Below are 16,967 nucleotides of genomic sequence, written 5' to 3' on the forward strand. Positions count from 1 at the left end.
TCCATCCATCTACCTATCACCCATCCATCCATCCATCCATCCATTCATCTTATCCACCCATCCAACAACTATCCATCCTATTTTTCTCTCTGTCCATGTAACCATTCACAATTATTCCCCAGTGAGGGAATCTGAACACTAAGCCTCAGAGAGAGGGGACAGGGTGCACAAAACTCACCATGAGCAGCAGACACCTGCTTTCAGGGACCATCAGGGGTCATGTCATGTGTCCCTGCATACCCATGACCCTGTTCTGCTCAAACAACAGCAACACTAGCACACACACACACACACTCATACCACACTCACACCACACACACACTCACACCACACACACACACACACACACACACACATAAATGTCTCATGTAGCCCAGGCTAGCCTTGACCAGGCTGGCCTTGAACTCTTAAACTCTTAATCACGACCTCCCAGACACTGGGCACACTGGTGTTCCCATCATGCCCAGCTTTCTTTTATATTTTGTTAATTTTTTTTTAAAAACATTCTGTCTATATGTTTGTGAATGTGCCGCAGGGACATGCACATGCCACAGCACACATCTGAAGGTCAGAGGACAATGGGCGGGGTCAACCCTCTCCTTCCACCATGTGGGGCCTCAGGGATCGAACTCAGGTCATCAGGTTTGGTGGCAAGCACTTTTAACTTTCTGAACCATCTCTCCAGCCCATCCACCAAGCTGTATAAAGTGGGTATTATATTTTCATGTAATTTTAATTGTATTCAATTCAAGAGAGAAGGAGTGGGAGATCCTGACTGTGAGAGAAAATATGCAGTATTTGTCTGAGTCTGTGTTATTTTGCTTAACATAATGTTCTCTCTGAAAATGGCATTCGTCTTGGTGACTGAATAATACTCCACTGTGTATCTGGACCCCGTTCTCCTTATCTGTTGTCTGTCCCCGTCCTGGCTGGCTAAGGCCTGACTGTCCACGCCTCCCCGGCCAGGTCCTCCTGCTGGAAGCAGCTGAGCAGCCTTCAGGTCCGGACAATGACCTGCCGCCCCCGCAGAGCACTCCACCAACCTGGAACGAGGACTTCCTGCCGGACGCAATTCCCATTGCGCATCCCGGGCCCCGGAGGAGGAGACCCACAGGGCCAGCTGGTGAGCAGGGCGCACAGGGGAGGACTCTGGCCAAGGAATGAGGTCAGAGTGGGCGCCCAGGGCCTCTACACATAGGCCACACCCTGGGCTCCTGGGTCTAATTTGCTCATGTGGTGTGCTGAAACTTGAACTAATTACTTTAAAAAAAAGATAAATTAAGCATAATATTAGAATTTCACATTCTTCTTGAAAATGGTGAAAAATCTAGTCAGTACTGGAAGCAGAAGTCTGTTATCCTAGCTACCTGGGAGTCTGAAGGAGGTGGATTGTAAGTTTAAAGCCATCTTTAAAGACATCTGAGCCACCAAGTGAATTTAAGGCCAGCCTGGGCAACTAAGCAAAACTCTATCCTGTTTCAAAGTATAAAGGGGGCTGAGCATGTGGCTCAGTGGTAGAGCCCTGCCTAGAATCCCCCAGTGAGGGGCTGGGGGCGTGGCTCAGTGGTAGAGCCCCTGCCTAGAATCCCCCAGGGAGGAGCTGGGGGCGTGGCTCAGTGGTAGAGCCCCTGCCTAGAATCCCCCAGGGAGGGGCTGGGGCAGGGCTCAGTGGTAGAGCCCCTGCCTAGAATCCCCCAGGGAGGGGCTGGGGGCGTGGCTCAGTGGTAGAGCCCCTGCCTAGTGTTTGTGAGTACCTGGAAGATTTATTGCATCTCCCAGGGTGGCAATAAATACAAAGAAAAAACAACAACAAGCCCTGGAAGCATGCAGCCGTTCCTAAGACACACGGAGCCCTACAGATCCATTTTAAGCTCTGTGGTCCAACTCCTGATCCTCCTGCTTCAGCCTTCTGTGTGCCAGAATTTAGACCTGGGCTATACTATTCTGGTTTCTCGACAAAAGCAAAAAATGGCCTTTCTATAGCCTCTCCTCGGAGGCTCAGTCCTTGTGGCCAGGCTGCAGAGTGCTCTGATGTTCGTGGCCGGCACAGTTGCAGTTCTCATGCCGGCTTGTCCTGGTGTTATTATTTTTTTGTTAGAGATTTGTTTATTATTATATCTAAGTACACAGTAGCTGTCTTCAGACACACCAGAAGAGGGCATCAGATCTCATTACAGATGGTTGTGAGCCACCATGTGGTTGCTGGGATTTGAACTCAGGATCTTTGGAAGAGCAGTCAGTGCTCTTACCCGCTGAGCCATCTCTCCAACCCCCTGGTGTTCTTTCAGTTGCCTGATGAAGCGCTCTAAACCAAAACCAGCTTAGGGAACGTTAAAGGTTTATTTCATCTTATAAATCAGTCCACTTCTGAGGGAAGGCGGGACAGGAGTGGGAAGCAGAACCCACGGAGGACTGTTGCTTGCTGGCTTCCCCACAGCCTCGTGCTCATCTCGCTGTCTTAGATCCAGGACCACCTGCCTTGGGATAGCGCCACCTCACGGTGGGCTGGCCCCTCCGACATCAATCACCTGTCAAGATAGCCCATCACAGACAAGCCCCAGGCCAGTCCTATCTGGGCGTTTTCGCAGCTGAGACTAGCTTGCCAGCTGACTCGGGGCTGTGTCTAAATGACAGAGCTAACTAGGACAAGTGGGTAGTGCTGGCTTCAGGCTGCATACCATGGTGGTGATGGTGATGGTGGTGGTGGTGGATGTGGGGGTGAGACATCCTTCAAGGTGGGTCACGGTCCCCACTGTGTCCCCACCAGATATTTTGATAAGTTCACAAGTTTACATCATGTGTCCTCTACCACTGTCTACCTTCTTCCTCTGACACGGGGTCTCTCACTGACCCTGGAGCTAGGCTGGAGGCCAGCAAGCCCCGATCCTCCTGCCTCTGCCACCCGCCCCAACAAGTGCCGCCTTACAAGTGCAGGCCACCATGCCAGGCTGTAAGTGTCATTCCCAACTTTATCAAAGCACGTGAACCGCAAAGTGAGAGATAGCAACTAAACCTCAGGCAAGTTAGTAAGTGCCTGGAGGTCCTGGGACTATGATCTAGTCCCCTCTTTCTCCTCTCCTAGTGAACCCCAGGATTCACCTCTAGAGTTCGCACACCTGCCCCTGATCCCAGGCCCCAAATCTACTTTGTTACAAAGTTTCAAAACTCACTGATGCTCTCGGTTGGAACTTTATCAGAGAAAGTGAAGTTCCATGAATGGCCAGCAGGTGGCAGACATGCCCCACTAATGCTGACTCCTGGGTTTCCTAGCAGGTGGCAGACATGCCCCACTAATGCTGACTCCTGGGTTTCCTAGCAGGTGGCAGACATGCCCCACTAATGCTGACTCCTGGGTTTCCTACCTCCATGAGGTTTTCCAACAAGAGGTTCTTCTGGGAATCCTCCAGCTCTTCCTCACAGGCCAGAGTCAAATGCAAGCTAAATGCTGAGTTGCGTGCATGGCCCTCAGCTGACTTAGCAGTGAGACAAAGTCCCACTGTGTGACCCAGGGGAGCCTTGAACTTATGATTCTCCTGCCTCAGCCTCTTACGTGCTGGGATGACTGGGCCTGCTCCGTGGTTGCACACTCAGGCCTCCAGAATATTTTAGGAGGTAGTGGTTCATGGGGAAGGCCTGACCTCGCAGACTCTCAGGGAAGGCTGGATTCAGCTGCCACAACTGCAGTTCCAGACCCTGGGCAAGACCATAGCAGAAAGAAACAATGTGGACAAAACAAGCTACAGTTTGACTCCGTGACTGGGAGTAGAAGGCCATACCTCTCTGGTTCTCAGTTTACCCATGTGTAAAAGAGGAGAACAACCTCAATTACTGGCATCACAGACAAGGAAAGACAGCTTGTCAACTCGCATGACCAATATAACCTGGTGCTGGGGGCATGGCTCAGTGGCAGAGCCCCTGCCTAGAATCTCCCAGGGAGGGGCTGTGGGCGTGGCTCAGTGGTAGAACCCCTGCCTAGAATCCCCCAGGGAGGGGCTGGGGTTGTGACTCAGTAGCAGAGCCCCTGCCTACCACTCATCTGAGCACACAACCCATGTGACCAGAACTGGAACCCCCGTGGCATCTGAGTCCACAGTGTTCTCCCATCATTCTCTCCTCAGGACCTCCAGGACAGATGGGACCACCTGGGCCTGCAGGGCCTCCAGGTTCCAAAGGTGACCGGGGCCAGACAGGCGAAAAGGGCCCAGTGGGACCTCCAGGTAATGAGCCCTTGTCCCCTGGAGTAGAGACAGGAGTTTGCTTTGTACCTGAGCATGGGTGGCATTTTGTGTACCCTAATCTTGCTTGCTACCCCAAATTCATCACCCCCTTCTCACCTTCCTCCTCTCCCCAACCTCAGAGGCACTGCAGGGACAAGAGTCTACAGGGACCTTTGGGTGGGTGTGGTGCTGCTAAGGCCCAGGGGTTTGTTCCAAGCACCTGAACTGTCACCCAGGAATCCCATGATCCCCTGCGTGCTGCAGAACACTAACGCCTGCTCAGGACTGGGTCACCTTCTGACCTTGCTGCAAAGCTAAACTACTCCCGAGTCCCAAGACATCTATCTGACTGGAGCCTGCGCTGATCCCACTCCTAACTCATCATGTCCACCCTCTGCCGTCCCTGTGCCAGAAAGAGGAAGCAGTCCCATTAACCTGCCAGGAGAGCTGTGGGTCCAGCGACTTGTCACTGACTGGACAAATGTCCTTGGCCACTCCTCTTGCCTTCAGGGCCATAGTTCCCTTGTCTGTAACATGGCAACTGCCAGTCTCACCTAAAGCCTTTGCTCTCCACTGTAGGTCTCTTGGGGCCACCAGGACCACGCGGGCTTCCTGGAGAGATGGGGCGCCCAGGTCCACCAGGCCCTCCTGGCCCAGCAGGCAGTCCTGGCCTCTTGCCAAACAGTCCCCAAGGCGTCCTCTATTCCCTGCAGACACCTACAGACAAGGAGAGTGAGTACTGGGCGTCGGCTCCGGTCGGGTGTGTGAGCCAAGCTGTCTGTTGAGGGAATCTAGCTTTCCGCCAAGGATCCCAGAGAAACGGAGGTCCACCAGTGTCAGGGACCATCCAGGAAAAGGGGCGTGGTCCTGAAGAGGATCCCACCAATGTCAGGGACCATCCAGGAAAAGGGGCGTGGTCCTGAAGAGGATCCCACCAATGTCAGGGACCATCCAGGAAAAGGGGCGTGGCCCTGAAGAGGCTCCCCTTCATGGAGACCATCTCCAAGCCTGCTCTTGGTCCCCCCCAGGCTTAGCTCACCAGGTCTGACCCTCCCCCCCCCCCCCGGCCTGCAATCAACTCTACTAGCGGCAAGGCTCCCCCACCAGGGATCACTCCTGAAGCTTTTCCTTCCCCAGGGTCTCTCACTGTAAGATACCCAACAGGTGTTTACTGACACAAAAGGGACAAAGAGACCTGCTTGTTCTCAGGGGCCTCAGTGTGACCCTGTGCGCCCCAGACCACAAAACACACCGGCTTTGTGGGGACACAGAGCATGGGGTCAGAGACTCTGGGTCTCAGGGACCAGAGTGAGGCAGAGCGCCAAGGAGGAGAAGTCTGGGCTAAGTGCTCTAACCCTGGTCTTAACCGCACCCTAACTCTAGCCCTGGGGTTATTTAAAAACCTTGGAGGAGCTGGGCATGGTGTCACACGAGTAAACCCCAGCTCTCAGGAGGCTGACACAGTAGACTCAATGCTAACTTTAAGTCAATCTGGGATATACAGTAAATTCAAGACCTGTCACAGCTATACAACGAAACCCTGCCTCAAAAGAAAAAAAAAAATACTTATTTTTTCAAAAGTATGTCTGGGAGCTGGGGGGTGGTGGCGCACGCCTGTAATCCCAGCACTATGGGAGGCAGAGGCAGGTGGATTTCTGATTTTGAGGCCAGCCTGGTCTACAGAGTGAGTTCCAGGACAGCCAGGGCTACACAGAGAAACCCTGTCTTGAAAAAACCAAATCCAAAAAAAAAAAAAAAAAAAAGTAAGTCTGGGGCACATGGCTCTGCTACGGAACTCCTGCCTAGAACCCCCCAGGGAGGGGCTGGGGCGTGGCTCAGTGGTAGAGCCCCTGCCTAGAACCCCCCAGGGAGGGGCTGGAGGCGTGGCTCAGTGGTAGAGCCCCTGCCTAGAATCCCCCAGTGAGGGGCTGGGGCGTGGCTCAGTGGTAGAGCCCCTGCCTAGAATCCCCCAGTGAGGGGCTGGGGCGTGGCTCAGTGGTAGAATACTTACATAGTATGTATGAAGCTTGGGGTTCCATTTCCAATACCTTATAAACAGTTGTATCAAAAAGAGTACACTAAAGTAAATTTATTGTATTTATTTAATGATACGGACATGCGACAGTTTAGGTGTTGAGGTCAGAGGGCAACTCGTAGGAGTCAGTTTTCTCCTTCTACTATGCGGGTCCTGGGGACCAAACTCTAGTCATCAGCCTCAGTAGCAAATGCCTTTACCCTCTGAGCCATCTTGCCAGCCCCAAAAAATAAAATCTTGAAGAAGAGGATGGTTGGTGACATGATTGACAGAATGGGTCAGTTGTTGTGGAAACAGGGTTGGGGAGACCCCTGTTCAGTACCCCATATACATAACACAAACCTCCCTGGGCACTGATAACTGTTTCTGAATCCTGGCTTCCGTTTCCCCGGCTGTGAAGATGGGTGGCCATACTCCCTGAGGAGACTAACAGCACATAGTTTCTGAGCGCTTGTAGTAAGAGGCGGGCTCGTCCCAAGGCATGATGGGAGTCCAGGTGCGGTCGAATGCTGCCTGGTGGGGCCGGGAGCCCATTCTGACTTGGTCGGTAGCCTCGGCTTCCTTGAAGAAATGTTCCTAGTTAGGGAGAAGGTAAATGATGGAGAGTGGCCAATGACCCTATTCCTCAGCCACCAGGAGCCCAACAGAGGATCCCCCTCGCTGAAGTCCATGCATTCGGGTGCATGCGTGCGCGCACGTGCGTGTGCGTGCTCGTGCGTGTGCGCATGCGTGTGCGCGTGCGTGCGTGTAAAGGCCAAAGGTTGACATTGAGTGTCTTCCGCCATTGCCCTCCAACTTGCTGTTTGGAACAGGGTCCCCTACTGAACCTGGGGCTTGCTGATTGCTGACTGTGTTGGGATTACAGGCAAGCGCTACCATTCCCAGCCTTTATGTGGATGCTGGGAATTCGAACTTTGACTTTCATGCTTGTGTGACAAGTTTTTAAACCACTGATCCACTTCCCCAACCCTTACTCTGAAGGCTGAGCAGTTCAGTGTGTCCATTTGCACACGGTGTGTGTGTGTGTGTGTGTGCGCGCGCGCGCGCGCGCGCGTGCGCTGGATCCTCAGACTCAGCCTCTAGATTGGCTCCCCCACCCCGCCTGACTACTGGTCATTTGACTCTCTGCAGATGGAGGCTCCCAGATGAACCCTGCTGTTGTAGACACAGTGCTGACTGGCGTCCCAGGTCCCCGGGGCCCCCCAGGTCCCCCTGGTGAGTAGATTCAAGATTCCTTTTTTGGGTTTGTCCTGAGTACAAAGGTCTTTTTTCCTACTTTTTTTTTTTTAAGGACAGGGTATCATGTAGCCCAGGATAACCTTCGATTTCTGGTCCTCCTGCCTCCAGCTCCCAAGTGCTGAGATTACAGATGTGCCCCCAGTACACCTAGTTTATGCAGTGCTAGGGACCAACCTAGTTATGCACTCTGCCTATTTTCATCCTTAGCCCTGAGCCCAGGTCTTGGGGAAACTGAGGTCCAGTTGGGCAGCTTATAGTCTCCAGTTGGATCTGGAGCCTGAGGTAAACCCCCATCCCCATCCTGACACAACTGGACACATCAACTCTGAACAAATCTACTAGAACAGGACAGTGGTGGCGCACGCCTTTAATCCCAGCACTTGAGAGACAGAGGCAGGTGGATTTCTGAGTTCGAGGCCAGCCTGGTCTACAGAGTGAGTTCCAGGACAGCCAGGGCTACACAGAGAAACCCTGTCTCGAAAAACCAAAAAAAAAAAAAAAAAAAAAAAAAAAAAAAAGAAAAGAAAGAAAGAAAGAGAGAAAACAACAACAACAACAACAACAACAACAACAACAACAAAAAGAACAGTACAGATGTCTGTAAGAAGTGGTCCCAGGCTGTCCTTGTGGAAGCCACAATGAACCGGGAACCATGCAAAAGCAAACCAGGGCCAGGCTGGGGCAGCAGAGGAGACTCGGGACCTTAGAGGAAGGCACAGCTTGTGTGTACAGTGGGCAGCAAAACTGAGATCTCTATGGGAAGAGAGAGACTGGGGATTCCCCATACCTCACAGACCTTCTGTGTACACAGATGCACATGCCCTGCCCCAAGGGTCCCATAAATGAACAGATTAGAAACACAAGTGGACACCTCCTGGCTGCTCACCTCTGTCCTGGAGTCAGAAGCCATGGCTCAGTGAGGACCTGGGGCGTGGCTCAGTGGTAGAGCCCCTGCCTAGAATCCCCCAGGGAGGGGCTGGGGGCGTGGCTCAGTGGTAGAGCCCCTGCCTAGAATCCCCCAGGGAGGGGCTGGGGCATGGCTCAGTGGTAGAGCCCCTGCCTAGAATCCCCCAGGGAGGGGCTGGGGCGTGGCTCAGTGGTAGAGTCCCTGCCTAGAATCCCCCAGGGAGGGGCTGGGGGCGTGGCTCAGTGGTGGAGCCCCTGTCTAGAATCCCCCAGGGAGGGGCTGGGGTGTGACCCAATGATAGAGTCACTGCTTAGCATGCACAAGGACCTGGGTTCCCTCTGCACTCTTCTGTAGAATGGAAGAAAGCAATGGTGAGAGGCAGCTTTGGAAAGGAGATGCATTCACACAGAAGGTTCTATTTGCGACAGGTTAGGCAGCAGATTCTTCAGGTTCTGAGGACTTCCAGGTGACATGCCACATCTCTGCCATGCTTGGGACACAGAAATGGTGTTTGTTTTGTAACTAGACGGTGGCCTGGTGTGTGTTCTCCTGAGGTGGCTGTTTGGGCACGCTCTGGTGAAGGCTCCCACAGGCAGGAGCAGTGAGGTCTGTGCAGATAAAAGGGTTGAAATCCTGGCCCTCAGGACCTCCCCCAGGCTGTTGGGGGAAGTGAGCATGAAACCCATGGTGGCCATGAGCAGGGGCTAGCCCACACCAGCAGGGGCTAGCCCACACCAAAGTTATATGTGGAAGAGGTAAGGAGAAGTCCTGGGGTTCTTCTTAGCCAGTGCTGCTAAGAGATCTAGGAAGTAATCATAGGGAGTTTGTTCATCAACTGACGGGAAAAAACATCACGAGCGGAACCTTCCAGAAGGGCATCTGCGGGGTGAGGTGAAGAGGGCCTGGTGGGGACTTGGGAGTGTTTCGGTTTCTATGCTGTTGCTGTGACAAATACCATGGCCAAAATCAGCTCAGGGGAGGACAGGGTTTATTTCTGTTTCCAGGGCATAGTCTGCCAAGGCAGGAACCTGAAACTGAAACCATGGAGGAAGTTCTACTTGCTGGCTTACAGGTTCAGGCCTGGACCACTTGCTTAGGGAATGGTGCCACCCACAGTGGCACCATTGCCTACATCTGTTAACAGTTAAGACAATCCCCCAGGCATACTCACACACCAGTCAAGTTTGGGCATCTCCTCTCTGGTGACTCCAGAACCATCTCTATAACTATATAAGGATGCCCAGAATTGGTGGGGGCTTCAGGGGTCTCTAACAGCATTTTGAGACAGGGTTTCTCTGTGTAGCCCTGGCTGTCATGGAACTCACTCTGTAGACCAGGCTGGCCTCAAACTCAGAAATCCGCCTGCCTCTGCCTCCCAAGTGCTGGGATTACAGGCGTGCGCCACCATCGCCCAGTCCTAACAGCATTTCTAATGTGTGATTCAGATGGGCATGATGGACAGCCATGATAAACAAGGAAAATGGATGGAGTCTGTCTGGGGCTGGGTCAAGGTTTCCAACTTGGCAGGGGACAAACAAGCTGGGCTGGGACACTCTGGATTAGCTCCCCGTTCCATCTCCTGGTCTCAGGATTGGGGTAGCCATGTGGATTAGGAATGGAAGGACGTGGGTGGGTAGAGCTGGACGTGTGAAACCCGAGGATGGGAAGTCTGTACTATGTGAGTCTATGATGTCCATTCATTAAACGTCCATTTCTTTTTTTCCCTGAGACAGGGTTTCTCTGTGTAGTCCTGGCTGTCCTAGAACTCACTCTGTAGACCAGGCTGGCCTAGAACTCAGTAATCCTCCTGCCTCTGCCTCCCAAGTGCTGGGATTACAGGCGTGCACCACTACCGCCTGGCTCAAACTTTCATTTCTTACCAGTGGGGAAGAACCCAGGGCAGGGTCAGGATGCTGGGAATGTCCCTGTTCATATCTGATGGGGGACCAGTGGCCTTTCCTGACTTCAGGTATTCACCAATGACTTTACCCATAGGTCCCCCAGGACCACATGGTCCCCCAGGACCCCCAGGAGCACCTGGATCCCAGGTAAAGACACAGCCATTTCTAGTGTACTATGGGGGCAGTCTCAGGTTTGGCACGTATAAACCCTGGATCAGCACATACACGACCATCCTCCTGCCTCAGTTACTTGTAGGTTTTTCTGCCCAAGTGCTCCCATTTCCCTCCTCTTCATGATGCCCATGCTTGGCACTGCTTCATTGTACAAGGGATTGGACTGAAGGCTCACCCAAGGCTTAGTACCAGACTTCGGCTGTGGGCGGGGCTGCAGACCCAGTCAGCTCCCACGTTTGAACTTCCAGTTTCCTCTTCTGCTGGGATCCAGCGTGGGTGGGTCCAGAGATAGAAAACATCCAAGATGGGACCACACCACTGATTTTTTTTTCCAGGGCCTGGTAGATGAGCAGGTTGTGACAAGGCCATCTGTAAGTATGGGTTGGGCACCGGGAAATTGGGGGCCATGTCTGCACTCAGCTCCATAGACATAGGCTTGTCTATCCTAACTAGGGAAGGGATCAGAAAGCACGACCCAGGTACAGCCTGAGCTGCCTCACTAGGAAAGGGGTAACCTGGAGGTGGGACTCCTGTCTGAGAGTGTGACAAGAGAGGAAATGGCCTCAAGTTAGGGCTTGTCCTGGGAGGGTCTAGTCACAGCTTATACACGAGTTAATATACCAAGTGGTCTGGAGTTTTATATTAATGCTGTGTTGCCCAGGGTTAAAGATTCACCATCTGTATAACCAGAAAGATCCCTTTGGTTCTCTGGTACTCAGACAGCTGGAGTCCATGACCCTTTTAAGACACAGGATTTATGGGTCTCAGCTCCAATCTCCAAGACCAAACAAAGAGGCTAATATTTCATGTTCAAGCCACAGATCAGGTCAGGAGGTGGAGAATGGATCTCTTCTGAGTACCTACTGATATACTGTCATCATGTATTCACACCTCACTACCACATATACAGACTACGCTTTATTACACTGGCTTATCAGAACACGCAACTGTGGTTCAGAGAGATTAAGTAATTCCCAAAGCCACACAGCACAACCGTGAAGCTGGGATTTGAACTCAGGAACGACAAGGCTTGCTTCCTCCCATGCCTCTGACCAGTGGCAGCACCAGCTTTGACAACACTTCTAGGACTCAGAGTAGTTGAAGCCCCTGCTCAGTATTAATCTACTTAATCTCCTTCATAGCAGCAAAATAGGTATTATTACTAGTCACCTTTTAGAGGTGAATAATATAGGCACAGAGAGGCTAGTATTGCTCAATACCACGAAGCAGTCATTGACCATGTATGTGTGATGCCATGTCCATGATGCTGGTTCTACTGGCCCCATTTTAGAGACAGGGAAATAGAGCCCAGAGACAAAGGCAATTTAATGAACAGTTACAAAAGCTGACACCCCGAGTTCCAAGCCCATGTCGCCCGTGTTTCCCAGCAATCCTTGGGGTGACTCTACATACCTCCCTATGGTGGACTGAACAAGTGATGCCCTGGTCTCACCCCAGACTGTCTTCAGTTTCTGCTTGTCCCCGAGGGTGGAGAGGTGCCCCTGCCCCTACCAATGTCCTGACCATGAGACTTGCTTCCTAGGGTGAGCCCGGTGTGAAGGGAGAAGAGGACAAAGCCACCAACGCAGAGGTAACTACGGTTGTTAACAATGTCTCCTGTGCTAGAGGTGAAGGCCAGGCACCCAAGGCCAGCCCTGAGCTGGGTACTGGCTGCCAAGGACAGAGTCCTCCTTTTATCTCTGGTAGTTTCCAGCTCAACAAGGTGGCAGTGTGACTACTCTTGCCATTGTGGGCCAGCTGCAGCTGGGGTGACTGAGCCTGGATGCTGGGATGGGAGGGGCATTCAGGGGCGGGCATTCAGGAGGGGCTGTGGGGGCGGGGAATAAACACGTGGAGAAGACACTGACACTTAACAAGCCCTGGTCACAAAGCGCAGTCACCACGATGACTTAGTGGACCTTGTGCTGGTGGATGTGGGGTTCAACGGGTGGAAGAAGGGGGTTCAAATTGGAACCCTAATGGAGGAGGATAGGAATGGGAAAAGACTGGGGCAAGGAAGTGTGAGCTGGGACAAGAGCCTGGGGCGGGATTGGGGGCGAGGGTTGGGAGCGGAAGAAGACGGGGAGGGGTGGAGGGAACCGCAGTGCTGGGGTCCTCGGAGGAAGCTGTAAACACAGGACTGCTGGGCATGCCGGGGCTCTGTTGGTAGAGTACTTGCCTAGCATGCGTGAATTTCAAGTTCAAGCCAGCATGGGCGAACTGTGACCTTGGAAGACTGGGCTGAGGGTCGGGTGGAGGGCAAAAAACAACTAACAAAAACAAAAACAGTCTGGGAAGGGAAGTGCCTGCTCAGGCGCTTCCTGTATGTGCCGGAAGTATGCCTGCGGCAGGCTTTTCAAGAATCAGTTGGGAGATTTGGAGCAGGGTGGAGGTCCGGGCTACAGGAGTGAGTCTGAGCCAAAGGAAAAATCCCAGTGCTCAAGACGCTGCCTCAGGAAAAGCACAGGTTCAAGACTAACCTGGGACATATTAGGGGACTTTGTCTCAAAAACAAAATAAAATTTTTAAAAAAAAGCACATGAGGAATGGAAGGAAAAAAGGAAATTAGAGGAGAGAGGGAAAGAGAGAGGAGAAGGGAGAAGAGGGAGAGAGGAGAGTGGTACAAAGGGGAGAAAAGAAGGAAGGGAAGGAAGGAGGGGAGGGGAGGCGGAGGAGAGGACAGCTTTCTGGGTCTCTGACTCAGAGACCCTGAAGACCCAGAGCCTCTTCCCCAGCTAGGAGGCTTGGATTCTGCACACAGCTGCCTTCTCTCTTCTGGTGGGAACTTCACTCTAATTATCTAATAATCACTCTTTGACTCCCCTTGACTACGAACGCAACAGCAGACTTCCATGTTCCACAGGCAAAACTGCACACCAGCCCTGACACCTGCCCTGTGCTGCTCTGGGGTGGCGGCCTTACCCCCTTGGCCACCTGGTATCGCCTCTGCCTTGGTGTCTCTCAGAAGTCAGCAGCCTACTTTGTGTGGTCACATACCTCCACAAACGAAGCCACATGAGAAGGTTCTGGAAATGTTCCTGGCACCAGCTCCTACCAGCAGTCTGGGAGGCTCAGCTGCCCCTAGTCTTTTTCTGGCTTGACCCAGTCTACCCCCCAAAGCAGATCTGGCCAGTGCTCTCAGATAGACCATCTAGGCAGGTGTAGACCTTGGTGTTCACCCGCAGGCCTCTGAGCCGGTGATCTAGCCTCTTGGTGTTGTCTGGAAGGTGTGTGTCCTGGGTTGATTTCCGTCACTGTGATAAACATTGAAGGATGGATTTGCAAACTTTCAGTCTACAGTCCATCATCAGGCGCAGCCAAAGCCTGTAAGAGTTCTTCATAGATCCTGGGTTAAAAATGGTCCAATATGGTATCCAGCAATTGCAAACTTATCTTCCATTCATGAATGAGGTTTCATTCTGCTAGCATCCTCGTTATGAAAGAAAAAACCCTCACTTTTAAGACACCTGATTTCCCGCTTTGCTCTTGGCCACTGTATTTTAGGTTTTACATCAAAGCAACCATCACCTAACCTAAGGTTACAACGGCTGACACCTACATTCCCTTCTAAAGGCGTTATGATTTGGGCTCGTACATTCAGGTCCACGATCTTTTTGAGATCATCTTTTACATGGTGGGAAGTAGAGGGACTGTTGGAGTTTGAACTGTGACTCTCCAGAATAGATGATGAATCGGGGCAGGGGAGATGGCTCAGCGGCTGAGAGCCGGTTGGTTTGCTTTCTATTGCTGCGATAAACACCGTGACCTAAAGCAGCCCGGAGAGGGAAGGGTTAATTTCAGCTTCCGGGTTCCAGTCCATCATCAGGGGAGAGGCAGGAGCTGAAGCAGAAACCATAGAGGAGCGCGGCTTACCAGCTGGCTCCCCATACATTGCTCAGCCGACTTTCTAATACAATCCAGGACAACCTGCCTAGGGGGTGACACCGCCCACAGTGGGCTCTGCCTTCCCACATCAGTCATGTCAAGAAATGGACTAATTGTGAGCCACAGACTGGCCTACAAGCCAATCCGATGGAGGCATTTTCTCAATTGAGGTTATTCTTCCCAGACAACTCTAGCTTGTGTCATATTGACAAAAAAAACCCCAACAACCCCAAAACAACAACAACAACAAACAAACAAAATCATCCCAGGGCATGCTGGGAAGGAGCCCTTAGAAAACCATGGCAGGAGAAAAACAGGCTTGAGCCCACCAGGTCTAGCGTAGAAGCCCAGGCCAGCAGTCCATGCTGTGTAACTGCGGGGATGCTTCTGACTGGATTCTAGGGTGTTCCTTGGTGAATCCTCTTTGGAGCACCACTGTGGGAGACACAGGGCTGTGAGGATGTCCGCTGTGTCTGCACAGCCCATGCCCACCCCAGGCTGACTGAGACCCTGAACCTGGCCTCTCATTCCCACCAGGGAGAAGGCGTGCAGCAGCTTCGAGAGGCCCTGAAGATCCTGGCGGAGAGGGTCCTTATCCTGGAGCACATGATCGGGGTCCACGGTGGGTAGCAGCTAGGGGCCCCACGTTCCTAGGACCTGCCACCTCCATGGGGCTGCTAAAGCCGTGTGGCCCCTGCTTCAGGGACTCCACCATGTTATTGTCAAATTGCCTCTCTGATGTTGCATCCTCATTCCCACGTGTGCCTAAGAACAATAAGTGTCTAAGCCCTAACTCCCCTGCATCACAGGGGATGACCAGCCACGCCCAGCCACGCCCAGCAGGCCAGTCCCTCCACCTGCTGACCCCTGGCTCCCACTTCAGGACATGCTCCACATCAGAAGCTGTCCTGAGCCCTCTTTATCCGTATCTTCCTTCTCATCGTGGAATGAGTTTTCCCTGTGTCTTCCTGATACCCTGGAGACCCTTTGTACAAGCCGGGGGGTGGCTGGTGACTCTGCGGGGTCTGGAGCGTAGGCCACTTGCTATTGGCTAAAGGACGAGTGGGCGGGTGCAGAGGTATGAGGAATGCAGACACATGGGAGGGCGCCTAGGTGGATGGGTGAGTGGGAGAATGCGTAGGTAGACAACTGGATGAACAGGAATGATGAATGGGAGGAGTAGGTGGATGAGAGAATGGGGAAATCAATGAATGGCAAAGTGAATGAACGACGGCATGACTAGATGGGTGAATGAATGGGAAAGAGGATGAATGAATGGGGAAATGAATGGGCACCTGGGTGTATGAATGGGGGAACAAATTAACAGATGAATGAATGAATGAGTGAATGAATGAGGGACAGAGCCTATTTGCCTCCTCTCACTGGAAGCAAGGGCACTGGGGACACCTAGGCCGCCTCGAGCAACGCTTCCTTCTGCCCTCCTTCCAGATCCCCTGGCCTCCCCTGAGGGGGGCTCTGGGCAGGATGCAGCCCTGAGAGCCAACCTGAAGATGAAGCGAGGAGGTCCTCGCCCCGATGGTACCCTGGCTGCCCTGCTGGGCCCTGATCCCGCACAAAAGAGCGCAGACCAGGCTGGCGACAGGAAGTGAGAGTCTCTCTCCCTGTGCGAGCCCAGCCCTGCGGCTGCTTCCTGAAGACTCCCCACGTGGGACTGGGCATCAGGCAGGGCCGATTGTGGAGGACACTGGGAGCTTGGGGTCCCTGGAGAGAGATGGTGCTCCCAAAGGCACGACCCAGGCTTCTTTTGCCCCTGCCCCTACCTCCCACTCCCGCTGGAGACGGGGGCTGGGTGGGCGTAGGAGAATATCACAGTTCTCAATGGCTGAGCCCCCCCCCCCCCCCCCCCCCCCGCTCTGTCAGGGTCAGGGCCAGCTCAGGTGCTTCCCCTATATTGTCTCATTTAACCCTTAAAAGGTAGGTCTGTGATTCCCACTCAGCCTGGGGACCCATGTGCAGAGGGTACACATGGCCCAGATTCTGGATGTGGGGATTTGGGGGGTAGATTTTAACCCGGGCCTCACTGTTGCTGAAGCCAATGACCCGCAACTCTGAGGTGTGACCCAGAGGATTCCTGAGGCAGCTGGGCTGCCGGGCAGGGCCACCTGGAAAGACGTCCCAGCGCAGGACTATAGAATTTTGGGCCTGCCTCTTTTCCTCTGGTCACTTCCTTAGGGCTGCGGGTAGGGGTCAGCTTCCCAGAGGGGACTTTGGGGCCATGAGGGAGGGTCTCTGAGAATGAGAAGGGCAAAGAGCTTTGACTCTGTTTGGCGATGCCCCGTGATGCCTCCCAGTCTTACTGAGCCCACTGGCCCCTACCTGCCCTCCGCCAGAGAAGGGAGGACCATCGAATGAGACCATCCAACCAGGGTGGGCCCTGCAGCCTCCATCGTGGCCACTCTTTCATGGCTATCTCCAGAGCCTCCTGCTTTGATGGACAACACAAATCCGTGTCCCCTTAACAGAGTCAAACTGCCTGTATCCTAGGCTTGCTAGAGGCCATAGCCACACAGGGGTTTGAGGCTGGGGTCCGGGCAGGTTCCACAGATGAACTCCTCCATAGCCGTGAAGGCCTCTCAGGCTGGTGCTTG

The 16,967-nt window shown here is 53.1% G+C and overlaps 1 protein-coding gene across 2 annotated transcripts in view; it reads left to right on the forward strand.

The window, feature by feature from the left end:
* Window positions 1-16,203, forward strand: part of Col26a1 (collagen type XXVI alpha 1 chain) — a 143,321-nt gene extending 127,118 nt beyond the window's left edge. For both annotated transcript variants that reach the window (XM_052168716.1, XM_052168717.1), the window contains exons 5-13: window positions 967-1,123; window positions 4,119-4,217; window positions 4,797-4,949; window positions 7,384-7,467; window positions 10,394-10,446; window positions 10,809-10,844; window positions 12,017-12,064; window positions 14,896-14,980; window positions 15,808-16,203. In XM_052168716.1, coding sequence (XP_052024676.1) covers window positions 967-1,123; window positions 4,119-4,217; window positions 4,797-4,949; window positions 7,384-7,467; window positions 10,394-10,446; window positions 10,809-10,844; window positions 12,017-12,064; window positions 14,896-14,980; window positions 15,808-15,968 — 876 coding nt within the window. In that variant the 3' untranslated portion in view covers window positions 15,969-16,203. The remainder of the gene's footprint in view (window positions 1-966; window positions 1,124-4,118; window positions 4,218-4,796; window positions 4,950-7,383; window positions 7,468-10,393; window positions 10,447-10,808; window positions 10,845-12,016; window positions 12,065-14,895; window positions 14,981-15,807) is intronic.
* The last annotated feature ends 764 nt before the right edge of the window (window positions 16,204-16,967 follow it).

This window comes from Apodemus sylvaticus, chromosome 22 (assembly GCF_947179515.1).
Source record: "Apodemus sylvaticus chromosome 22, mApoSyl1.1, whole genome shotgun sequence".
Lineage (NCBI taxonomy): Eukaryota > Metazoa > Chordata > Mammalia > Rodentia > Muridae > Apodemus > Apodemus sylvaticus.